Below are 20,643 nucleotides of genomic sequence, written 5' to 3' on the forward strand. Positions count from 1 at the left end.
ATATAAATATACTGGTACAACAGGAGAAAAATTGAAATCCAGGAGATTTGTGTCCCACTTCTCTCATATTTCACTGTATTTCACTGATCCTTAGATACTAAAGTATTTAGGCCTGTATGGACTTCTCCACAGTGCTCATTGCTGCAATAATTGAGTATTTCAGAGATATTATGGAATTTTTATGTCACCTCCCTTATCTGCTTCTCCTCGTTACTCTGATAACTGCAGTTGTCTCCAATGCTCTTTCCCATTCATTGAAGCATCATTGTATTGAGAGTTCGGTTGCTCTGACAGTAGTTTTAAAACTGTTTTTAAGCTATTGTGGGGAATGGATCAGAGAAGAAGATGCAGTGGCAGGCAGGCAGACTGTGTGTTCATATAAACCTTCCCATTTCAAAACACCAGTGTGGAGTACCATGTGCATCACCTGCTAAAGTTTGCATTCTCACAGTCCTGCACTCTGAGTGCATTCAGCCAGGGTTGTTCATGTCGCTAATGCAGGCTATCAGCTTTGAAAGATGAAAACTCCTGCTTCCAGTTTTCTAATCAATTTTGGCAAAGAGTAGAAGTTTAGAAGCTGATATACTTGCAGTTAGAGGATATTATTAGTCCAGAAAGGAACACACATGTTTTGTTATAGTCATTCACCATCATATTGGCTTTAATGGCCATATGAAAGCTCTGCTTTTTTGTTTTGATATAGAGCTGAGTTATTAGGCTGTGGTTTTGTGATGCAATATCTTTGGGGGCAGTCTCAATTTGAGACATTTATGCTTTCCTTACTATTTTTCCTATGCTATCACCTGCATCATGCCCTGAGTCATGTGTAAATTGGTCTGTGAAACCAAACTATGTTTTAAAAAAAGCTAAACCATGCTTTTTTCCCTTGGCACTAGTATTTTTAATCTGGATTAAGTCCCTCATCTGCCCCACAGTACAGTCGTGCTGTTACAAGTCCGGTGTTGCTGCCAAAGGCTTTGATTTTTACATCTACCACCTGAGCAGCTTTGAATCAGGACACAGAGGAGGTTATAGCTGCATGTATTTTAATGCCAGGATGATCAGTTTGAACCTGCTATACCAAGCCATGAATTTCCTCCAGTAGTTCTTCCATGAAGCTCTGTAACTTCTGGTTGATTTATAGCAAATAGTGTGGTAGGACCACATCCTGTTTTCATACAACAGTTCCAAGAAATTACATGATATTTATTCACCTTTGGCTGCACAGAGTTGCTTCACCTGAATTCTGATCCACAGCTGAAAGAGTGAGTGAAAATTTTCCACCTGTTTGTCCTGCAATTTTTAATTTTTTTTTAAACGCTTTGTATGATACCTTTAGTAAGGTATATATACAAACAATATATTCCTAAACAGCTTTGTACAATACCTGAAGCCTCTTGTTTTCTCTCTGTCCATTTAGTTTTGTTACCCATTATCCTTTCAGTAAATTCAGTTGTGCTCTTTCTCCTGGGCTGTTCTCAGTCTATCTGGGGGTTTTTTTCCTAATCAATGAAGGATAAATTTGGAAGTATTCCAGATCAGAGCAACTGTTGCTGATTCAGAGAAAATGTTTCTCTTTGGATTCTGTATTCACTCTGTAATGTTGCCAGAGAAATTTTGGATACAGCAGTTTGCAATGACATCAGAGACTTGTAGTACCTGCTTGTAGTAAAATGAGAAGATGTAGGACCCTTCTGGGAAGGTCACCTCAGCCCATACAGATTTTGAACTCCACAGCAGTGAGTGAGTGAATGAGCTGCCCCTACTTCCAAATTCACTGAACAGACAATGGTGGAGGAAAATCAGTGATAGTGTTCAGCTGAATATTCAGACTGGCATCACGAAGACCTTTTTGGACAGTAACAAACGGGCAGGATGAACAGACTAGATGGGCATAAAATTCATGCTTCCTGTGAGGGGATATAACTCAACCTGTGACAGTTCCAAAACACAACTCCATCCTCTGTCTGAATTTACCTCCCCCAGGCTTTATACACAGCTGGTTGTGCCTCAGTCCATATTTCACTCTGCTTTCTTCCTGTTTTCCTTTCGAATTCTAGCTTGGTTTTATTGATTTTTTGAGTAAGCTGTCCTCTTATTTTTGCCTACAATGCCAAAAACTCCACTATTAATCTGTAACAAACTGCACACAAATAACAGCTGTGAGGCTTAAATGCAGCATCTGAGTTACAGCAGGTCACCAGCTCCTGGTGAGTGTCTTAAAAACAGAGGAAACAGAAGGGGGAGCGAGACTCAATATTTTATCAGATGAATGCCTGAATCACAGCATAATGAATAAATACCATTGTTCAAATCTCCTGAAAGGGAATGGCACAACTGAGTTTGGTCTTGTTCAAGGCTTTGTTCCAGTCTGGCCTGACTGCCAGCCTTTCCCATAGAGAGACCCAGAAGTAGTTTGAGGAGAGGAAAAATAGAAGATTAGATTTAGATTCTGATATATGGACAATAATTTGTGGATTTACAGGTCAGGTGTATGGATTAGCACACTGTGGGCAGTTCAGAGAAGTTTGGACACTGACCTGTTCATTCAAAAGGCCAAATAATTCTGCCATTTATTTTGTAATAAATCTGGCTAACTCCAGCAACTGTCTCAACTCATCTGGGTTTCTACTGGTTAAGCCACAGTGGCTCCAGGGGTGTCTGATTGAAAATCCCCTCCCAAAGTGTGTCTGTGAGTTCTTCTCTGAATTTTTACCTCTATACTGAGTGAACTTGGCAGCATGCACAGCTCCCATTCAAGAGAAATTATGTTGAGGAATGGAATAGATGAAGCCAAGACACAAATAGATTCCTGCAACTTCTCTGCAAATGGCTGCAGCTTGCAGAGTGGGGGGAGGGCAGGGCTGAAAATGCATAGGACCAGCCAAATTTTTAAGGAATCTGGGAAGGGAGAAAAATGGTGACATAGTCCATGATTTAGCAGAAAAGTTGTGCACAGTAAGGAAAGGATTCTAAATGCCTAAATGATGCAAAGCTAATCCCCAGGGCCCTTCCAGCACAGTGAGTGAACCAAGGTAAGGAAATATATGTAGGATTTTATAACTTTTTTTGCACTGAATAAAATGGAATCTATTTATAGTCCCATGCAAAATTTCTTCATGTTTTGTGTGCACCTGCTGCTAAAGTATTAAAATGCAGATTCCTTGCAACCGTAAGCTACAACTCTGGAAAGCTTTGCCTAAATTAGTGGAATATTCATTGGGAATGAGTGAACTGGCTGAAAGGCCTTGAAAAGCCTTGGTAAAAGACTGAAAATTTTTGTTCTACTAACACATAGGTGAGCTGAGGACAGAAACAACAAAACAGTCTATTCAGTCCCAGCAGAGCTTAAAAACACAATGACTGAATATATGAGGCCAAACACAGCAGGTCCTATGATTATCACATCACATCACAGCAACATCCTAGTGTTGGTAGCTTTGTCAAATTCAACTTAGAGAGAAGAAACATATATTGCACGGATCTTAAATGAAAGGACCTCACAAATATGCTGCACTATGGGATGTCAGAGAGATATTGGTCCCAAATGGTGGCTGATAGCTGTGATATGAAACAGCTCTTTCCCTCTCTTCATCATACACACACAGATTCTTGTAGCTTTAATGTGAAAAGCAATCCTTGAAAGAACTATAAGGCATATTTTATCAGCCTTAAGATATATTTAGAAGCCTTACTAATCAAATGTTTGTACTAGTGGGATTATTATGGTTCTTCCACAGAGATGAAACTAGCAGAGAACATAATTAAGGTGATTAAAACAACAAACACCACTATTAATTAAAGTAATTGAGGAATAAAATTAATATATGTTTAAATAGCTTACTCATAGCAGGTGCTTTTAAGAAAAGCTGTGTTTAAAGGCTACTGATGTCAGATAGGAAATTGTTTAGGGCTCCGTTCCACAAAATAAGAGATGATTTTGTACAAGATGAATGTCTGCATGGGTGGATCTACACTGAGCCTTGATTCAGAAAAGCTTTTAGGCTTTTGTTTAAACACTGTTCCTGAATAGGCATGTCTTTCTGATTTGGACTTCAGCAGTCATAAAAGACATTTCCACAACAATAATAAAATTTAGGGAAAACTTGTCAACTTTATGATAGCAGAACTCGTCCTGACCAAGCCATTATGTAGGTCATACCATCAAAAGTGTGGTTATTATCTAACCCATAGATACTCAAAACATCATGTTGATGGTAGAAATGCCAGATGCTCTGGCTGCAAACCACAGGTTCTCAGTGGAGCTCATGGAGAACCTGCACAGATGTCAAGTTAAACACTCTAATTATGATCAGAAGAGGGTAGAAGCACAGCCCAGATTGTGCTTGAATTTGGAGGATACAATTTATCTAAAATAAAATGGGAACAAGTACTGTATTTTTGCTTGACTTCAAATTTTTAATAACTCAGAAGGACAGAGGTGTTGATTTTTGGGTTGGCCAAGATGCGATTCCTGGCAGGAATGGGGTCAGTACTTTAAAGTGCCAGTCTTCCTGAAACAACAGGAGAAGCATGGGATGTATAGGAAAGCTCTTTTTTAGACTTATGTTGGTATTCATCAGTTAAGCGTTCTGGTGACTTTTGTGAGAGAGGATCTTCTGGGGTGACCAGTGACAAGTCTGAATATCCTTTTCCAACTTTTATCTAAGTAATTGTTTGAGAAGTTAATGGTCATTTAGAGTCACAGTTTTGAAGCACATCTTGCCCTGGGGAACCAGAAACTCACCAACCCTATCCACTACAATTAAAGAGAAACTTTCCTTGATGCTCCCCTGTCATCTTCTTTGTCATGTCTGAACACAAATACCTGAAACTTTCTCACCCATCTGCATGTACCCACAAGGATTCCTGTGAAAAGCTTTGGCCCACTCTGAGTGGCAAAACTGGCAGCAACACCTCTTTCTTTCCATGTAGTTCATGTAATTCATTACTAACTTTTGCTGGCATAATTTATATGATCTTCTATGTTTCCAGATCATTATGGGCATAGCTTGAAGTCCATATTCAGTTTTAATTTTTGGAAAAAAAGTCAGTGTAGGGATTTGGTTTTAGGTTTTATTCTGGTGTGATCTAGAAGCTCTTGGAACCTTTTTTTTTTATATTCCTGAACCTACTCCCATAGCTGATGTACACAAGTAACTTTTTCTTAAACAAAACATACTCTTTGAGTTGCCAACTACAACAGAGAACACCACCTGCATCTCTGAGTGCTGGACATCATACAGCCTGGCACAGCTTGGATCAGATAATATGAAAACTTAGCTGGGGATTATCAGTAGAACTGCACAAGGTATCTGAAGAGGAGGTAGATAGTATTTGCAAGGGTTACAAGAGCCAAGTCACCTAGAAAATTGATGTAGAAAAACAAGTTTTACCTTATGTAACTTCCATTATGCCAAACAAGGAATCCTACTTAGAATCAGATCCTGCTCCCTTTGAACTAAGTGGAAAACTTTCCATTTGCTTCGTTGTGGAGGATCAGACCCACAGGGAGTCTAGTTTGTCTCTGTAAACAGGATAAAGAGGCAAAAGAAACATCCGAGGCCACTTGTAAGAATTTCCTGGCAGTGTAGGTACCAATAATTAACAAGTAAAAAAACCCAAACTATTTCTTTATATGAAAACATTTTAATCCACATTCGCTTTCCTCTGTCCATACTTACTTCTCATGGACTAGAAAGAGAATTGTGAAATGTTTGGCAAACAAAAAGGGCTTTGGTCTAGATTCTGTGTTCTGTCCATGTGCACTTTCTGCTTTGTAAACTTTGTTCTGGAAGCATCTCTGGGCTCAGCTTAAGTGTGTCATCAAAGCAGATCCTAAACTTGACAGCTCTTACTATCTTTGTTGGAACTTGATAAAGAAATAATTCACTTCAGAGGAACACATAACTTTGTACATCCTACAACAGCAATACCTGGAACAGGATTATGTTCCTTTGCATCCAGTTGTAGAAGAGTAGATGTATTCAGGTGGCCAGGTCCTGGCATATTGGTGCCCTCCATTTAAAAGTACATGCTGCTCTGTAGTTTCTGTGGCAAAATGCAATCTCAATAATTTCCCTTACTGACAGAGAAGCTACTTGAAAAGGTTTGAATAATGCAGGCTGCACTATTCATAAAGGAGAATTGTGTTCTTAGCTACCAGAAGAAACTATTTAAGTAAGGTAGAATGACATCACTGTCTTTTTTTTGGTCTGAGGAAAGTTAAATAGAAACCAAGAAAACATCACTGTCAATAGCAACAAACCCCAAATTCAAGATATGTTTGTCTAGAAGTTTCTTGCCCATTGTTTACAGATCCCGTCTTCATTTCTCACAGTTTTCCTCCTTTCTGACATGATATTCTCAGTAGTTCATAAGGGAAATGAGATTAGTTGTGTCGAGGTGGGTGCATGGCTTGTTTTTTTTTTGGTTGGTTGGTTGGTTTTGTTTGGGTTTTTTGTTTGGTTTTTTTTGTTTGGTTTTTGTGTTTTTTTTTTTTTTTTTAAAAACCCACATTGATAGAGTAACTATTACTGGTTTGCTGCTAGAAAAAAGAAGTCAGAGAACATTTTCCTTGGATCCTATGGGTCTCCTTTGAATCTCACTGTATTTTCACAAATTTATGACCAGAGAAAATATGCACGAAACTATGCAGGATTTCAAGCTATGAGGAATGATGCAGCATTTGGATGTTGGTTTACAATCTTCAGTTTTCTTGTATTCATTTGTTGCTATGACACTGGGACATCTGAGACATTTCTTCTCATAGAGCTGCATTTCTTACTGGCAGCCTCAGCGGAGAAGCCAGACACTGACTGGGTTGTCATGACTGAACTGACAGATCCACAGATAAACTGATCACTGACAGATCATCTAGTAATCATAGATCATCCAGTCCCCCAAAAATGGTGTTGAAAACTGTTGGTTGAAAAGTGTCAAGAAATTTGCTGTAGTTTTCTGCATTATTTAGCCCATGGTCTAGCAGTGTTAGAGGTACTACAACTGGAACAGATTTCTGTCATGACTAAGAAGAGCAGATTTACAAGTTAGCACAGTCATGTCTTTTTCAAGACCTAAGTGCAGAATGATCTCAGGTTTTGGGCCTGTCCCATGGCAAAAAATTACAGTTGTTTTCTACGTGAAACTGCTTTTGTTTTTGTGAACTACTGAGAAATGCATCATAGGAGGACTCTGAACTCTTTAAGAGGCTGAAACTCATATTACTTAAGCCTTGCTGTGGAGGTCTGTATTTTTCCAGTATTTTATTTAATTACTTGACAGCAGCCTAGGAAACATGAAGCTGCTCCGCCTTCATTCTGTGACATCACCTATACCAGCCACGTTACAAACTGTGTGTCTTGAGACTTTCTTGGCCCATGTGTACATTAAATATTAGATATGGGCAGTGGAATAAATCAAATTATTTCTGGATGTGCAGTGTTTGTTTCTAACAGCTCTTTTCCACACCCTGTTTCAGTCACCATCTGACTGAAAGTAGAGCACCTTCCCTCTGCCAAGAAATTGCAGAATGACAGAGATTTTTTTGCAGTGTAGTTTGGCTGATAGAAACTGGTCATTGGTGTTCACTCCTCAGCAACAAAGGCCTTTTCCTCAAGCATGTGGGCAAGGAGATTACTGTATTGTAAGATGCAAAGTTACACACATAAACTCCCTCATGCTGCCCGTGTAAACAAACCCTGAACATTACAATATCATTATTGGTAAGTATTAGATAAACGGTAAAAGGATCCAGGAACCTGGCTATTCCAGGGGTGGACTGTCATTGTGTATTTAGAAAGAGCTAGGGTGTCATGACTAAAGCACAGAAATGAGGAGCACAATACCATGATCATCTTTACTCCATGCTTGTATGACCTGTGTGTAGAATGTTAAATTTTGACCACCTAAGGTTTCACATTTTTCTGGTTAGTACAAAAAAGAGAACCTAAGGAAGGACATGGTAAGAGCTTTCCAGTCGTATCTGCAGGATCAGGAACAACAGCTCTCCGTGACATTGAGGGAGAGGGGACAAGAAAGAATCACCTTGATTTGCAGCAGAGATTATTTAGGCAGGCACTACAGAAGAGCTTTCAAAATGTCAGGATTGGAACAACTGAGGGTTTGATTCCCCTTCATCAGAAATTTTAAAAATCTAATTCAACAAGCCTCTACCAGTGAATGGTGTCGGTGTGCTTGATCATGCAGTTATGTGAGGACTCCAAACAGTTCACTTACGGTCTTTTCCAGGCCTCATCTGGGATTCTAGAGGGAGTTAAAGCTCTGGAAAGCTTTTCTTACTTTTTCTGTCTTTGAACCCCTGCTTAGGCAAAGATTTGCTTAGGCAAAGACTGTGTGAATCATGTGCTACATCCACCCTCTTGTCTCCTGGGACATGAGTCACTCATGAAGTGCAGTTCTTCAGAACTATTTCACCTTCTGCCCTGTGAAGTCATTGATGGCAAAAGGAGATTCTATTCCCTTGTGACCAGTGGGAAAAAATATCCAGTCATAGTTTACAGTGCTTATGCCAGTGATATACACAATATTGTGTTTCCCTTTTTGGAAGGGCAGAATGTTTATTTTTCTACCAGCTGTATTCATTTAGCAAGTTATTCATCTATTTGATTTCACTATGTGTATATTTAATAGTTTGCAGTAGGGAGGATGCACTCTTTAAACAGCTTTTCTCAACACAGTTATGGTTTCAGTGAGTCCACATCATCTGAATCTGATAGTATCACTTAGTGTAGCTGAATCTTGAAATTATCCCACAGATGGAAGAGATTCAGAATGATTTTGAAAGTATTGTGAAAGTCATACAGTTCTAATTATCTTACAATATCTACCTCTGAACATAGAAAAGTTGAAAGGAAGACAAAGATTACACATTTCAAAGTAAAATACACCAAAATATCAAGCGTACCATATTTCTAAAGGGACAGAAATTATCTTAGGATGTTTTTCTTAAGACTGTTATGTCAGAGTGCACCAGGGACTAAAGTTCTAAGGGTTATTTGGGTTTTCGAAACCCAACACAGAGACAGACTGCCTTCTGGAACCAGTGGAGCCATTGACTAGTTTAAAGTGGGTTGAATTCTGTCAGTGATGTGTTTAGATGTACCTGGATATTTGATTATCCTAATCTTCCTGTGACTGTTATTACATTTCTCTACATAATCCTTGAAGCTAAATCAAAAAGGAGACAGCAGTCATTCCCTCTGAATGGCAACTTCTTTGTGTGCATACAAACACACCTCCCATCTCCTGCACATCCAGGGTCAAACACATATAAAAGAATAAACTCACAGGGCTGGTCATAGTACTATAGAATAATTTTACTTTAAAAAAATTCTACCTGATTTAAAGATGCATGGAGAAAAGAGTGGTGGTATGGAAATTATTTTCACATCCTGAACTCTGCTGTCTATGTAGTGAAAGTAACAAGAACACAGAAGGTTGAAAACCTATGAGTGAAGGCTGATACCCGAAGTATGACAGAACTGCTCATGTCTCACAAACTTGGAAAATACAAGATTTGAAATCTGACACTGAAATTCTGGTCAGGGCAGATTTTGCATCAAAGATATTTGTTCAGTTCTGTGTAGTCATATAGGTAGGAGATTTCATTCATTATATTAGGGATTGGATCTCTGTTCTAATTACAAAGGCCCTTTCCATCTTACAGGTATCTTGAGTCCAGAGTTTTTAGCAATGAAATTGATATTCATGGCACTGCAGAAAGGATTGTAGGAAATATTTTCCTAGAGTGGTGTAGGTTTCGCTAATGTGGATTGAGAGTGATGCCCTTTTCTTAGATAGGCTTAGGGAGGCTGGGACAGGGTCATGCACAAAATATACAATCAGGCTGAGACAGCAGAAGCAAGTAGCAAGTCTAGGTGGTTGGTGACTGTCTGGAACTCACCATGTTGTCCACGACTCCCGTCCTGTTGACCAGCTCACATTCCTCTGCGTGCCCATTGCAAAAGCAGCTGCCCCGGACGATTAGGTCATAAATAGCATAGTGGGCAAACCTCTGAGGTTTCTCTACCAATCCTGAACCATGGCATGGACATTCCTGCCTTTTTAACAAAAGGAGCCGGAGGTTGGTGAGTTTCAGGAGATCTTGAGCCTCAGGACTATAGGGGTCTTCGATCTTGTTGGCCGGACTTAAGGCACGATAAATCACCTGAAAGGTAGAACATACACATCCCAGAACAGATATAGGACTCTGCATACGCAGCAAATATCCCAAAACAGTGTTCAGGAAAAAGTAATAATTCCTATTTAGATGACTCTGTGTAATCAGCTGTGGGTCTGTGGCTGACCTCAGAGCATCACAGCTGAGTTACCACCACCTGACCAAACCACAGCAAGTGATTGCGTACCTGCTTTCATCCCATCTCAGGTGTGAGATAGGAAATGTCTTAGTTTAAACATCTCTCCCTGGGGTTACTGAGCCCTGTCACTTCTTGCAGTTCAGCCAACATGTGGTACCTTGTTGAGGGAGGGTTAATTCCTTGTTTTCCTGTACCAAGTGACAACAGTGTCACTCTGAGAAATCCAAGGTTTATTGACATAAATGCAGTGCTAATGCTATCCAAATTTCTGAAATAATTTTAGAAGCATGGCCTTAGTGTGATTTCTAGAGTTGGGTAAACTCAGGCACTAAGGGGATCTGTGAAAGAAGTGGAAACTGTATTCAGAATTTTTACTTTGTCATTTGAACTACGTGCTAGAAAACACAACTTGGCTTAGAGTGAGTATGCATGGAGAGCCCTCTCTTTGTAAACAAATTAGGTGACTTGTTCCTTAGAAGCAGCTACAGTGCAGTGAGATCACTAAAGGACCAAAGGTGCTTTGTGCCTACTGGCTGTCTGCAGGTTGTTATCCTTTTGTCACAGCATTTTGTTGTTTGATAATTTTCTAGAGCAGCAACAGTTCAGTTTTGAGCATCACAGTTCTAATTTATAACAGTGACTGTCATATTTTGGCAGTAGAAGAGGTACTAATTCTATATGTTCTAAGAACATGTAACCATTATACCCTTCTCTATCTCTCAGGATGTTCTTGTGTCTGTTGCTTTTGGAAGAGGTTGATCATGAAGGGCTGCACCACAGTCTTTGCCAGTGAACTGGAGAACTGGTTGCACTATTCCCAGGCTTAGATGTGCAAAATCCAATTTGAGAGCTGTTTTCACCTCTGCTTGAGCTTTTCCATCATGGCAGAGGCACTTGCCTTTGGGATTCCTTGGCCCTGCTTCATAAGTGGTCACAGTGTCCGTCTGACTCACTCCGTTAGTGCTAGTGGAGTTAAAGCTTTGTTTCCATAGGGATTCCCTCTTCCTCTCTGTTTTTCCTTTTCTTTATTCCCAGTGAACTGACCAATTTAAATACTTGCAGCATGTAAAATACTCTTGCTCCTTTTTGCTCACAGGAACCGAAAAGCAGAGCTTGTGGTACATGCCTAGAAGATAGTTCTGCTGCATGTTGATGGCACATGGGGAGACAAAAACCCTTGAGCTGACAGAATCAGCTGCCAGGCTTTGCACAGAGCTACACCTGGCAGTACCACAGCAAAGGCAGTGGTACCGTTCCTGCCTTTCCCCAGCATTTTCTATTTTGTAAACTCTGTTCCTTTTTTTCTTTTAATTCTCTTATATCGTCAGCTGCTTCCAAAGCTGCAAACAACCCTGCTTGGTGAGATCAGAGGTGCCCATAATTTCTTGTTTGAGCAATGAAGCCATGACAAAATAACCCAGGCCTTTCCACCCCATTATCTACGTTCCCCTGGTCAATGGAACCACAAGCAAATGGATCGTTTTATTTTGTTCAGGTGCCCAGCATTTCTCTTACTGGTGGATTCACAGGGCAAAGACCAAATCTCTTCTGTCCAGTTCCCCTAATCCTAATTTTTTTTTTTTTTTGTGGAAAACATTATACGAACCCTCTCTCCTTCTTCCCAGTCCCCTGTGGACCACACAAAGGTGGAATGGTTTCTCAGAGTCCTGATCAGTTGGTCAAGTACAGGCACACACATATTCCTCCCATGTGGTCAGTTAAACTAAGACCAAGACAGTGAACTGGATGGAATAGTTCTTCAGAGTCTGCTAAGGTCAGAGATCTCAAAGAGTGGTTAAAAGTCCCTGTGAAATTCTCCTCCCTATGTCATAACTGGCATTCAGATAGCACTGAGTTCTTTAGAAAAAGAACAGCTGTTGGGTGCTCTTCTCTCAGCATAGGGCCATTTGCTTTCACAGAGCTGAATTGTTTTTTGTTTCTCTGCTTGACAGCTTGGAAAAAGGTTTGGTTTCCTATGGGCTTATTGTTTTGCAAATATTTTCATTTCTGGCCCTGCATCTCTTGAGGGGAGTTGCTTTGGCATTTTCCATTTCCCCTTAGAATACTGAACATCATTTGTGAGTAGAGACATTAATAGCCTGGAAGTCCCACAGGGATTGTGGCATCCTTTTAAGAAAAAACAGTATTCCTTTCCAGCTGAGGTACAAGAGTTTGCTTGTATGATTAATTTATGACACATTTCTGTCTAGAATAGGCTCAGTGGTAACACTGGATTTGTTTGTCCTTATTTCTCCCAAGGCAAGTCTTGTTAAGTGTTAAAGATCTGATGTGGGTGACATAACACCAGTGAGGTCTTTTGGGATTGGCACTTATATGTTCTTCTTGAGTTCAACAAGCACTAAGGAATTAACCTTCCTTAACTTTGTAAAAATCAAAGATACTGAGGACTTGTTTAAATAAAGACATTTTGTACCAGCGAAGTCAGAGTAGATGTGTAGTGCAAATAGAACTGTGTTTAAATGAGCTGCATTTTGCACAAAGATAGCAGTTTTATTCCATAATTAAATCAGTTTAGCAGTGCTATTTCATATATGCATAAAACTGGAAAATGGGATTTCCCTCTTTCTTCTCTTCTGGATGTCACATTCTCCTTTAAATATTGATGGTTAAAACCCTTGAGCACAGGGAAGAGTATATTGCAATCACTATCTCCTGCCTAATTTTTAATATTTGATATTTGATTGGATGTTTCTTCTCACATTAAAGTGCCAGTCATCTGATCTTGCTTAACTTATGTATTGCCCCACTGTTAAAAACAATAATTCTTGAGAAACAGATTAGTATCTATAATTTATCCTTATTAGTCTACTTTATATGTTGATTCAAATAATTCTAGAGTGGGATAAATTTGTTGAAAAGAACTGGTGTTTCATCTTACAAGCCCTGAATTATTTTTCCATAAATGTATTTGGGTTTATAGTTCCCTAAGGAGAAATGGATCCTAAATTAAGAGACAGATTGGTGGTGGCTGTATATATTGGTTGATAATTCTATATGATTCAGGGAAGAAATCTATTCCTGTAAAAAAGGAGATGTTGTCACTTTACCCAAAATACAGAGTTGGGAATGCAACTGTTTGGTCACATCCCTAGCATGATTGTTCAGTATAATTTTCAGCAACCAACTAGGGCCTCATACTGTTCTGGATTGCCAGCAGAAATAGGAGGAGTCTGTTTTATATATTTTTGTGTTTTGGTTTGGTTTTTGTTTGTTTGTTTTGTTTGTTTTGTTTTGGTTTGGTTTTTTTTGTTAATGGGATACAGGTATTCAGGTACTTTGTGGAATAGGAGGAAGATTAGTAAATTTGTATCTGTAAAATTATCTGAGAATCCCTGGAGATGGATGTTCAACACATGCAGTTTTAATAAGTGTAGGTAAAAGATAAGAGTTTAGCAGTCACAACCATTAATGTGTAAATATTTTAAAGATTAGATTGCAAATGGATCAAAGTATTACTAAACTCCTAGAGTCATGAGCTGTAGGAAGAGACATTCCACCTTTTCACTGTGTTATTTATTCCTTTTTTTTTGAGTTCACAAGGTTTATATTTCTAACGCTTATGAAGCAGATTCCTTCTATACACAGACATTTGACTTCTGCCTTTTGCAGAAAGGCATAAATATTACTGCTTTTCATTTCCTAGAGATACTGTGTGAATTTTCAGTTTTCCGTTATACTCATGTAAAAGACATGAAGAGGGTATAATGAAAAAGAAGTGTTTTCTTTTAATTAAGATGCAAGTTTTGAAGAGAGCTTCCCATGATGTTCACTGTGAAGTTATTTCTCATTTAATTAAATCTCTATCTGATATCAAGCACTGTTCTTTTTTTTTTTACTGTAAGAGAGTGCTCTGAAGCCTCCCAGTTGTTTCCCCAAACATCAGTTTGCAGCTGCACAAAAGTAGCATGTGCACAGCTGCAGAAGAAAATCTAATGGTGGTTGGGTCTGCTAAGGAACACCCTAGAAATCTTTCCACTTCCACTGATTTGAGTGGAAGCTGAGGGTGTTCAGCACCTCTATAGTTTAACCCTTTGTGGAAGTGCATCCTAGATCCCCAGTTTCCCTTACAATCAGGAGCTGACACTGGAGCTGAATGCTGAGTAGGACATCCACTTTTATCTGCATATCTGCTATCAAGCGCATATTTGTCATTCTCATTTTCAGAAGTCAATCAGCTGCACCTCAAAAGGTCTACCCTGTCCTCCCCTGGCTTTTCTAAGAGCAAGAATGTCTGGAGAATGCTGTAAATGTGCAAAGCTAAAGAAAGGTAGCCACTGTTAGAGGTTTGGTTTTGCTGTAAGTTGGCACAGCCTCACATTGTTTTATCACCAATCAGGAGATCATCTTCATTCCGGAGACAGTGTCTCAAATTTTTGATTTCTTGCCATAGGTTTTGCTTCTCCATTCTTGATGCATCTAATTCTGTTTTCTTAACCTGATCTTCCAGCCAGTATTAGTCAGAAAAGATGTGGACACAACAAAGGTTCCCCCTTGCAATCTCATAGCCTGAGGTCAAGGAACATGAATCATAAATGGAGGGCAGTGCCAATGCATGGCCTCCTACAAAAGAAGATCCTTGTGCAGAACAAGAATTTGATATTACAAATAATCCTTAAGCTATGTTGATCACGTTGCACTCAATCAGGTTAATGAAGTCAGAAATGTCTGTGTGCTTATACTAGGTCCACCAGAAGGAAGCTGCAATAAAAACTCTCATCAGCTCTAAATCCTCTTCATTAAGAGATTTCATGTGAGTTGATTTTTTTCTTAAAGGAATAGTAAACAATTGTCTCTGAATTTTTCCTACCCACTGGCATATATCCTCTGATTTATTTGATGGAGCCCCTTGACTTCCATCTTGTGGTACAGTAGTCCTAACTAAGAGGTAGCCCTCTTCCTGATTTACTCTTTGGAGCACAAAATCTAGCTATTCTCTTAGCTATTAGAAGGTCCATTCTTACAAACCATGGAATAGTGCTTTTTAGTCAAGATCCACTGCTTTTCTGTCCTTCCAGAGAAGAAAACTTGAAAGCCAGTATAGAACATGATAGTTTGTTAAAGAAATAATTGTGTATTTCATTTTTTTAATTTATTTGATCTGGGTAAACTCAGCTACTACCAAGACAATGGCATCTTGAATTCATTCTGTATTCTCCAAATCAGAAAGAGATTATGTCCTTTCAGTTTGCATTTGCTTTGAGGTTATTTCAGTAATCCAGTCAGTGTGGCATTAATATGAATATTTAGGCAGTGCTGCCAATATGAATGGCACAACTGAAGTTAGACAGACAAATCTGAAGAGCCATACAGACTTTTTCTCTTCTTCAGACAAATTGCATTCTGCAAGTCCAGGTTCTCTGCAGATGCACATCTGTGTAGAAAGGCAAGGGTTGCAGGAAGGAGGAGGATCCTCTTTCAAGACAGTTGGAGATTATTTGACTCAAAACCCTTCAGCTTTCAGTTTGTGTACAGGGAATGGGCAAAACTCCTTCCACTCTACATAGCAGCACCTCATGGGGGGTGTGAGAACATTTCCATGCTCCCACAAAGTGCACTGTCCTTTTTTGTTATGAGGAGTGGTCCTGGCTCTGAAATGGTGAAGGAGTTCTGTGATGCAACAGCCTGACTTGGAACTGGATTGAGAAAGAGGAGACTCATTTCACTGTTTGCTAAATTGTCAGGGAAAGTTAATACAACCCATCACCATCAGTGTCAACCCATGTCAACCAATCTGTGTTCTCATGGGAGAGCATCCATTTCTCTTAAGTGGAGCCACTTATATCTCTAGGTCTTGGCTGAAATCTTATACATGAACAGACTTAGCTAAGTGTATAATCTCACCATGACAGTGATGTGTGGCCAACTGTAGAGTAAACATTTAAATGTTCTTTTGCCTGGAGTTTAAAACTTACAACAATAAATTACTTAGATTATAGCATTTCAGCCAGTAATTTTTTTCACAGTTGAGACTTGGGGGAAAAAAAAAAGTAATGGCTGCAACTCCATTAAGGTTTTATGAAACAGAGTGAGAAGAAAAAATAATTTACTATCTACTGCCTTCAATGTTCAGAAAATGCACAAAATGCAGAAACAATGCTTAAAAAACCACTGCTGCATCTTTCTAGCTGGTTTATCATGTTCCACATGTTTCTGACATGGCTAATTACAAACCAGGTCAGAGAAGGACACTTGGTGCCCTCCTCAGGTTTGCTTGCCAGGGATGGGATTGCTGGACTAGTCTCATCAGTTCAAATTCCCTTCAGAGACAAATCCTTGCCTTAATTCTTCCTCCAGGGAAGCAGGGCCTGGCGGTGCTGTCTGCTTGTTTACACTGCTGGTGTTAACTGCTTCCTCTCAGCTTGCCTCTGCATTCAATCTGCTCCACAGTTCAAGTTAAAGGAAATGCTGAACAGACAGCCCTAGTCATAACAATCAGGCACTTACCTTCACTAGTGACTAATCCCTCCTGGAATTCTTTCTGGCTGGAAGCTGGAATAACATGTACATCATGCAACTTCCAGAGGCCAGTCCTGATGACTGTTGGACACTTCACTGCAGTGCAAGAGCCTGTCCTTACACCTTAGCTACTAGGAATTCAACCTTGTGACGTGCTGAGCATGTTTCTTTTCAGTGACCCCACTGCCATATGAGATCAGAACTCTAAGAAGTCACTGAAGCCTCAGTGGCGACCTCTTGAATTATTGATGTTGCCACTTAATGAGGTATGTGTGTATGTGTGTGTGTGTGTGTGTGCCCCACACAGGGGATGCCCTTCTATTTATCAAAAGGTTTGGCATGAATACAGTAAAAGAAAAGCCTGAGGAAAGACAGCAAAAATTGTAGGTCCTTGGAACAGGGTCACACACATTCCACACAGAGCCCTGTTCCCAGCCTGGTTTGGTGTCTGGGTGCAAGTGATGGCTCTCTGCCATAACTACTGCTCAGGAAGTCCTTGTGGATGGAGAAAAGCAGCAGAGACCTTCAGTGTCAGTGCATAAGAAAAGGCCTTCCACAGGGTTGACTTTGGCTTCTCTCTGAACAAACTGGTGGCTTTTGGAGTAGACACAAGTGTGTCCCATCACAACATGTCTTGATCTGGCATTCACTGAGTGTGTTTAGAAGAGTGATTAAACATCTTTTAGCTACAAAGAGGGTCCACTCATCTTTGACAAAAGGCACTGCTGGGGACTTCTGTCCCTAAAGAGGTCACCACAGGATACAAAACGGAGAATGAACAGGTCTTCTGTGCAAGGCACACTTAACATGTTGCCATAGGAACCAGTTACTTAATTCAGGCATACACAATTCTTCCAGCCCCCAGTGAATTCCAGTAATGGGTTTATTATATCACACTTCATTGGTGTCATCTGTCACATAGACACTCACATAAATGAACCAGCCTTTGATTCAAACCTCCCTTCCACTAGCTAGACCCAATAGGGAAAGGGTCTCTTTTTGGGTCTGGTGACTGTGAGCAGGTCAGTGTTCTACCCCATTTTGCATGCTAACGACTTTCTTTCTTGCAAATATCATGTTCAGTGGAGAAGAACATTTGTTTCCATTTCCTGATATTCCAGTTTATTAAAAATATGCTCTTAATCTCTCGATCCTTGAGCACACGTGGTGTCAGGATGCAGGTGAAAACATTTTGATCAGTGTTTACCCCATATGATGTCTGAATTGTAAGTCACACTAAAGTCTGGAACAGTGTTGTGATAATTTCTCCTTCTGTTTGGCCTTGAGTTTTAATTTGTATTAGCTGACCTGAAGACTCATTTTAGGCTCCATGACTATATAGTACAGTGTTTTCAAGTTAGAAAAATAGATGGACAAGTAGGTAAAAGAGGTCTCAGTTGATGCATAAGGCTCCATGCCAGCATTTCCTGTAGATGCACTTACAGTAGATGAACAGACCTTAAAAATATGTGGTTGGTTTTAGTTCATGAACTAATGATGGGGATCCTAGGATCTCAGATAGATAGATTCTATCTGCAAAAGTACTCTGGATCTGAATAGGAGTAAGGGGTTTAATAAATGCTTGAGTAAAAGAAAATGGAAAAGAGATATTAGAAAGTAATCCCCTTGCATTTCTACATTAGTTGTTCTCCAAGGCCTGACACATTCTGTCTCAGGTGTATCTTATCTGGGATAGAATGGAGATGTGTGACCCTCTCAGAGGAGAAAAATAAGGGACAACCTACCAGAGACAAGAGATATACCTTGACTTATTGATACATATTCTTGTGACATTGTCATATCACTCATCCAAATGTCTTTGCTTCCATTCTTGTCTCCTAAAATTTTCTCTTCTGCCAAGGTTTCCACCCTGCTCCCAGGAAAAGACTCTTTCGTGGTCTTGGAGGACCACCAGAATGTGCTGACTCAGGGAGATGCATCTCAGTTTACAGATGTGTGGAGGTTACTGCAGCTCTACCACCTTCTCCTTTCACACCTACATTTTTGTTCTGGAAGCTAGTTGACCTGAAATCTTGTTTCATTATGTGTCCCAGCATGGGTTTTAAACCTAGGTGTTCTCAGTAAGCCATCTCTTTTTTTTTTTTTTCAATTCCTTTTGTATCCTGTTAAAAAAGGAACTTGTGTCTCTTCTCCAAATGAATAAGACCCAAGAAAAACCCGAGTGTCATGTGGTGGAGATTACTTCAGCACACTCAGTAAAGAAAATTGGCATTTATCTCAAGCATTGGTTAGTATTTAAGTTGAAACAGTTTTAATAATTTCAGAAGCTGTCAGCTTGTAATGTGAGCCACTCAGCAATTCAAGGCTTAGCCAGAATCAGTAAAAGATTCTGTGCAGGTCAGAAGTGAAAAAGAAGCAGAGAACACTGAAGAAAATAGCGGTGGGGATTCAATCATCTGCCTTCCAAGTCACTTGAGTCAGTGTTTGAGGAGGTGCCCTGCTGACATTTGTGACATCTTCAAAATGAGGTGTACAGCTGCAGTTCTGAGATGCGTGGGCAAAGCTCCTGTGAGACTCGTAGTAACAGTAGCAGTGTCACTCAGGCAAATCTGATCAGGTATCACTTTAAATAACTACACTCTGCCTCCCTTTACTTCAATTCACAAAAGAATCTGCTGTGTCATGCTGCTGACCTGAAAAGACTGATGCTTCTGCACCCTTGCAATACTGACATTTCATGGATTGATTAAGAGGTCTCTGTAAAGTCTGTCCAGGACCTGACAATCCCTTTGGATTAACGTGCTGTGAAACAGTGCTTGTCTTGCTCTCTGTTAAGTTGCCATACAGATTCCTGTGTGCTGCTTTAAAGCTTCAGCACTCATCCTGTGGAGGAAGCGACCTCTCTATGTATTCCATTCATGTTCATGGAAGCATTTGGGATCTGCAAGGGTATAACATGTAAATATAGGACTGTTCTTACTGTCAATATTGCTTTCTGACATCTACTATCACAGAGTAGATTGATTAAGTATACACATACTCACTTCAGTGTAGTTGCTGCCCAAGTTGGCAGAATCATTTTGACACTTGTAAACAAAGACTTGTGTTGGATGAATGTTTTATTATTTGATTTTCTGCCATCCACTTCTCAGATTCGTTGTAGCAGCAACACATGGTCTTAATGATAATCCCCAAGGTTAAGGAAGCACAAAAGCCAACACAGTGCAGGGCAGCAGGGAAACTGTACTAGAGAAGGAAGAGTTGTTTTGCATTTAAGGCCAAGGCATTTGCCTCAGACCCTGCATTCTGTCTCTTACTTGACCAGAATTGTACTGTTTTACCACAAAACACTTCACCTTTTTGTGCTGCTCTTTCCCCATCTGTGAAATGGCAGCAGGACCCTTGTGTGTGTGCTGAAGATCATTAACTGGATCTTGCAAAGTACTTCCAGATTTTTGATTGGAAGGCACACAAGAGTGGAGAATTATATTACTTGCTGAGATTCTGTGTTGACGTGGCAAATTGTAATCCCTCTCCAGAAGATATTTGGATGTATTTGACTTAAATGAATCATCCTAACTGACCAGCAGAATTACTACTCCCAGAAATAAGACAGTTTAGTAGTCAGATGATCTGCTCCAGATTTCTAATATGCAGAGACGTTTCTTAGCCTGTTGCACAAGGATGAACTCAGTCTCTCCTTACTGCTGTTTCCCTGTCTCAGGTATAGTACACTTGTTTCTTTTCACATGCATTTTGAAGTGCACTGCTAGAACACAAGATTTTTTGAAGCCTGTCTGGACCAATCAGATCATCCCTAAGACTAATTTGCAGTAAAGTATTACTGATGAACCTTCATGATCAC

At 39.8% G+C, this 20,643-nt stretch overlaps 1 protein-coding gene across 1 annotated transcript in view; it reads right to left on the minus strand.

Annotated features, from left to right (window-relative positions):
- LOC126638904 (netrin-4-like) overlaps nucleotides 1-20,643 on the minus strand; it is a 48,328-nt gene that overhangs the window by 19,161 nt on the left and 8,524 nt on the right. Inside the window, 1 exon segment of the mRNA XM_050313190.1 lies at nucleotides 9,926-10,189. Coding sequence (XP_050169147.1) covers nucleotides 9,926-10,189 — 264 coding nt within the window.

The sequence above is a fragment of the Myiozetetes cayanensis genome, unplaced genomic scaffold (assembly GCF_022539395.1).
Source record: "Myiozetetes cayanensis isolate MyiCay16 unplaced genomic scaffold, myiCay2020 scf18, whole genome shotgun sequence".
Lineage (NCBI taxonomy): Eukaryota > Metazoa > Chordata > Aves > Passeriformes > Tyrannidae > Myiozetetes > Myiozetetes cayanensis.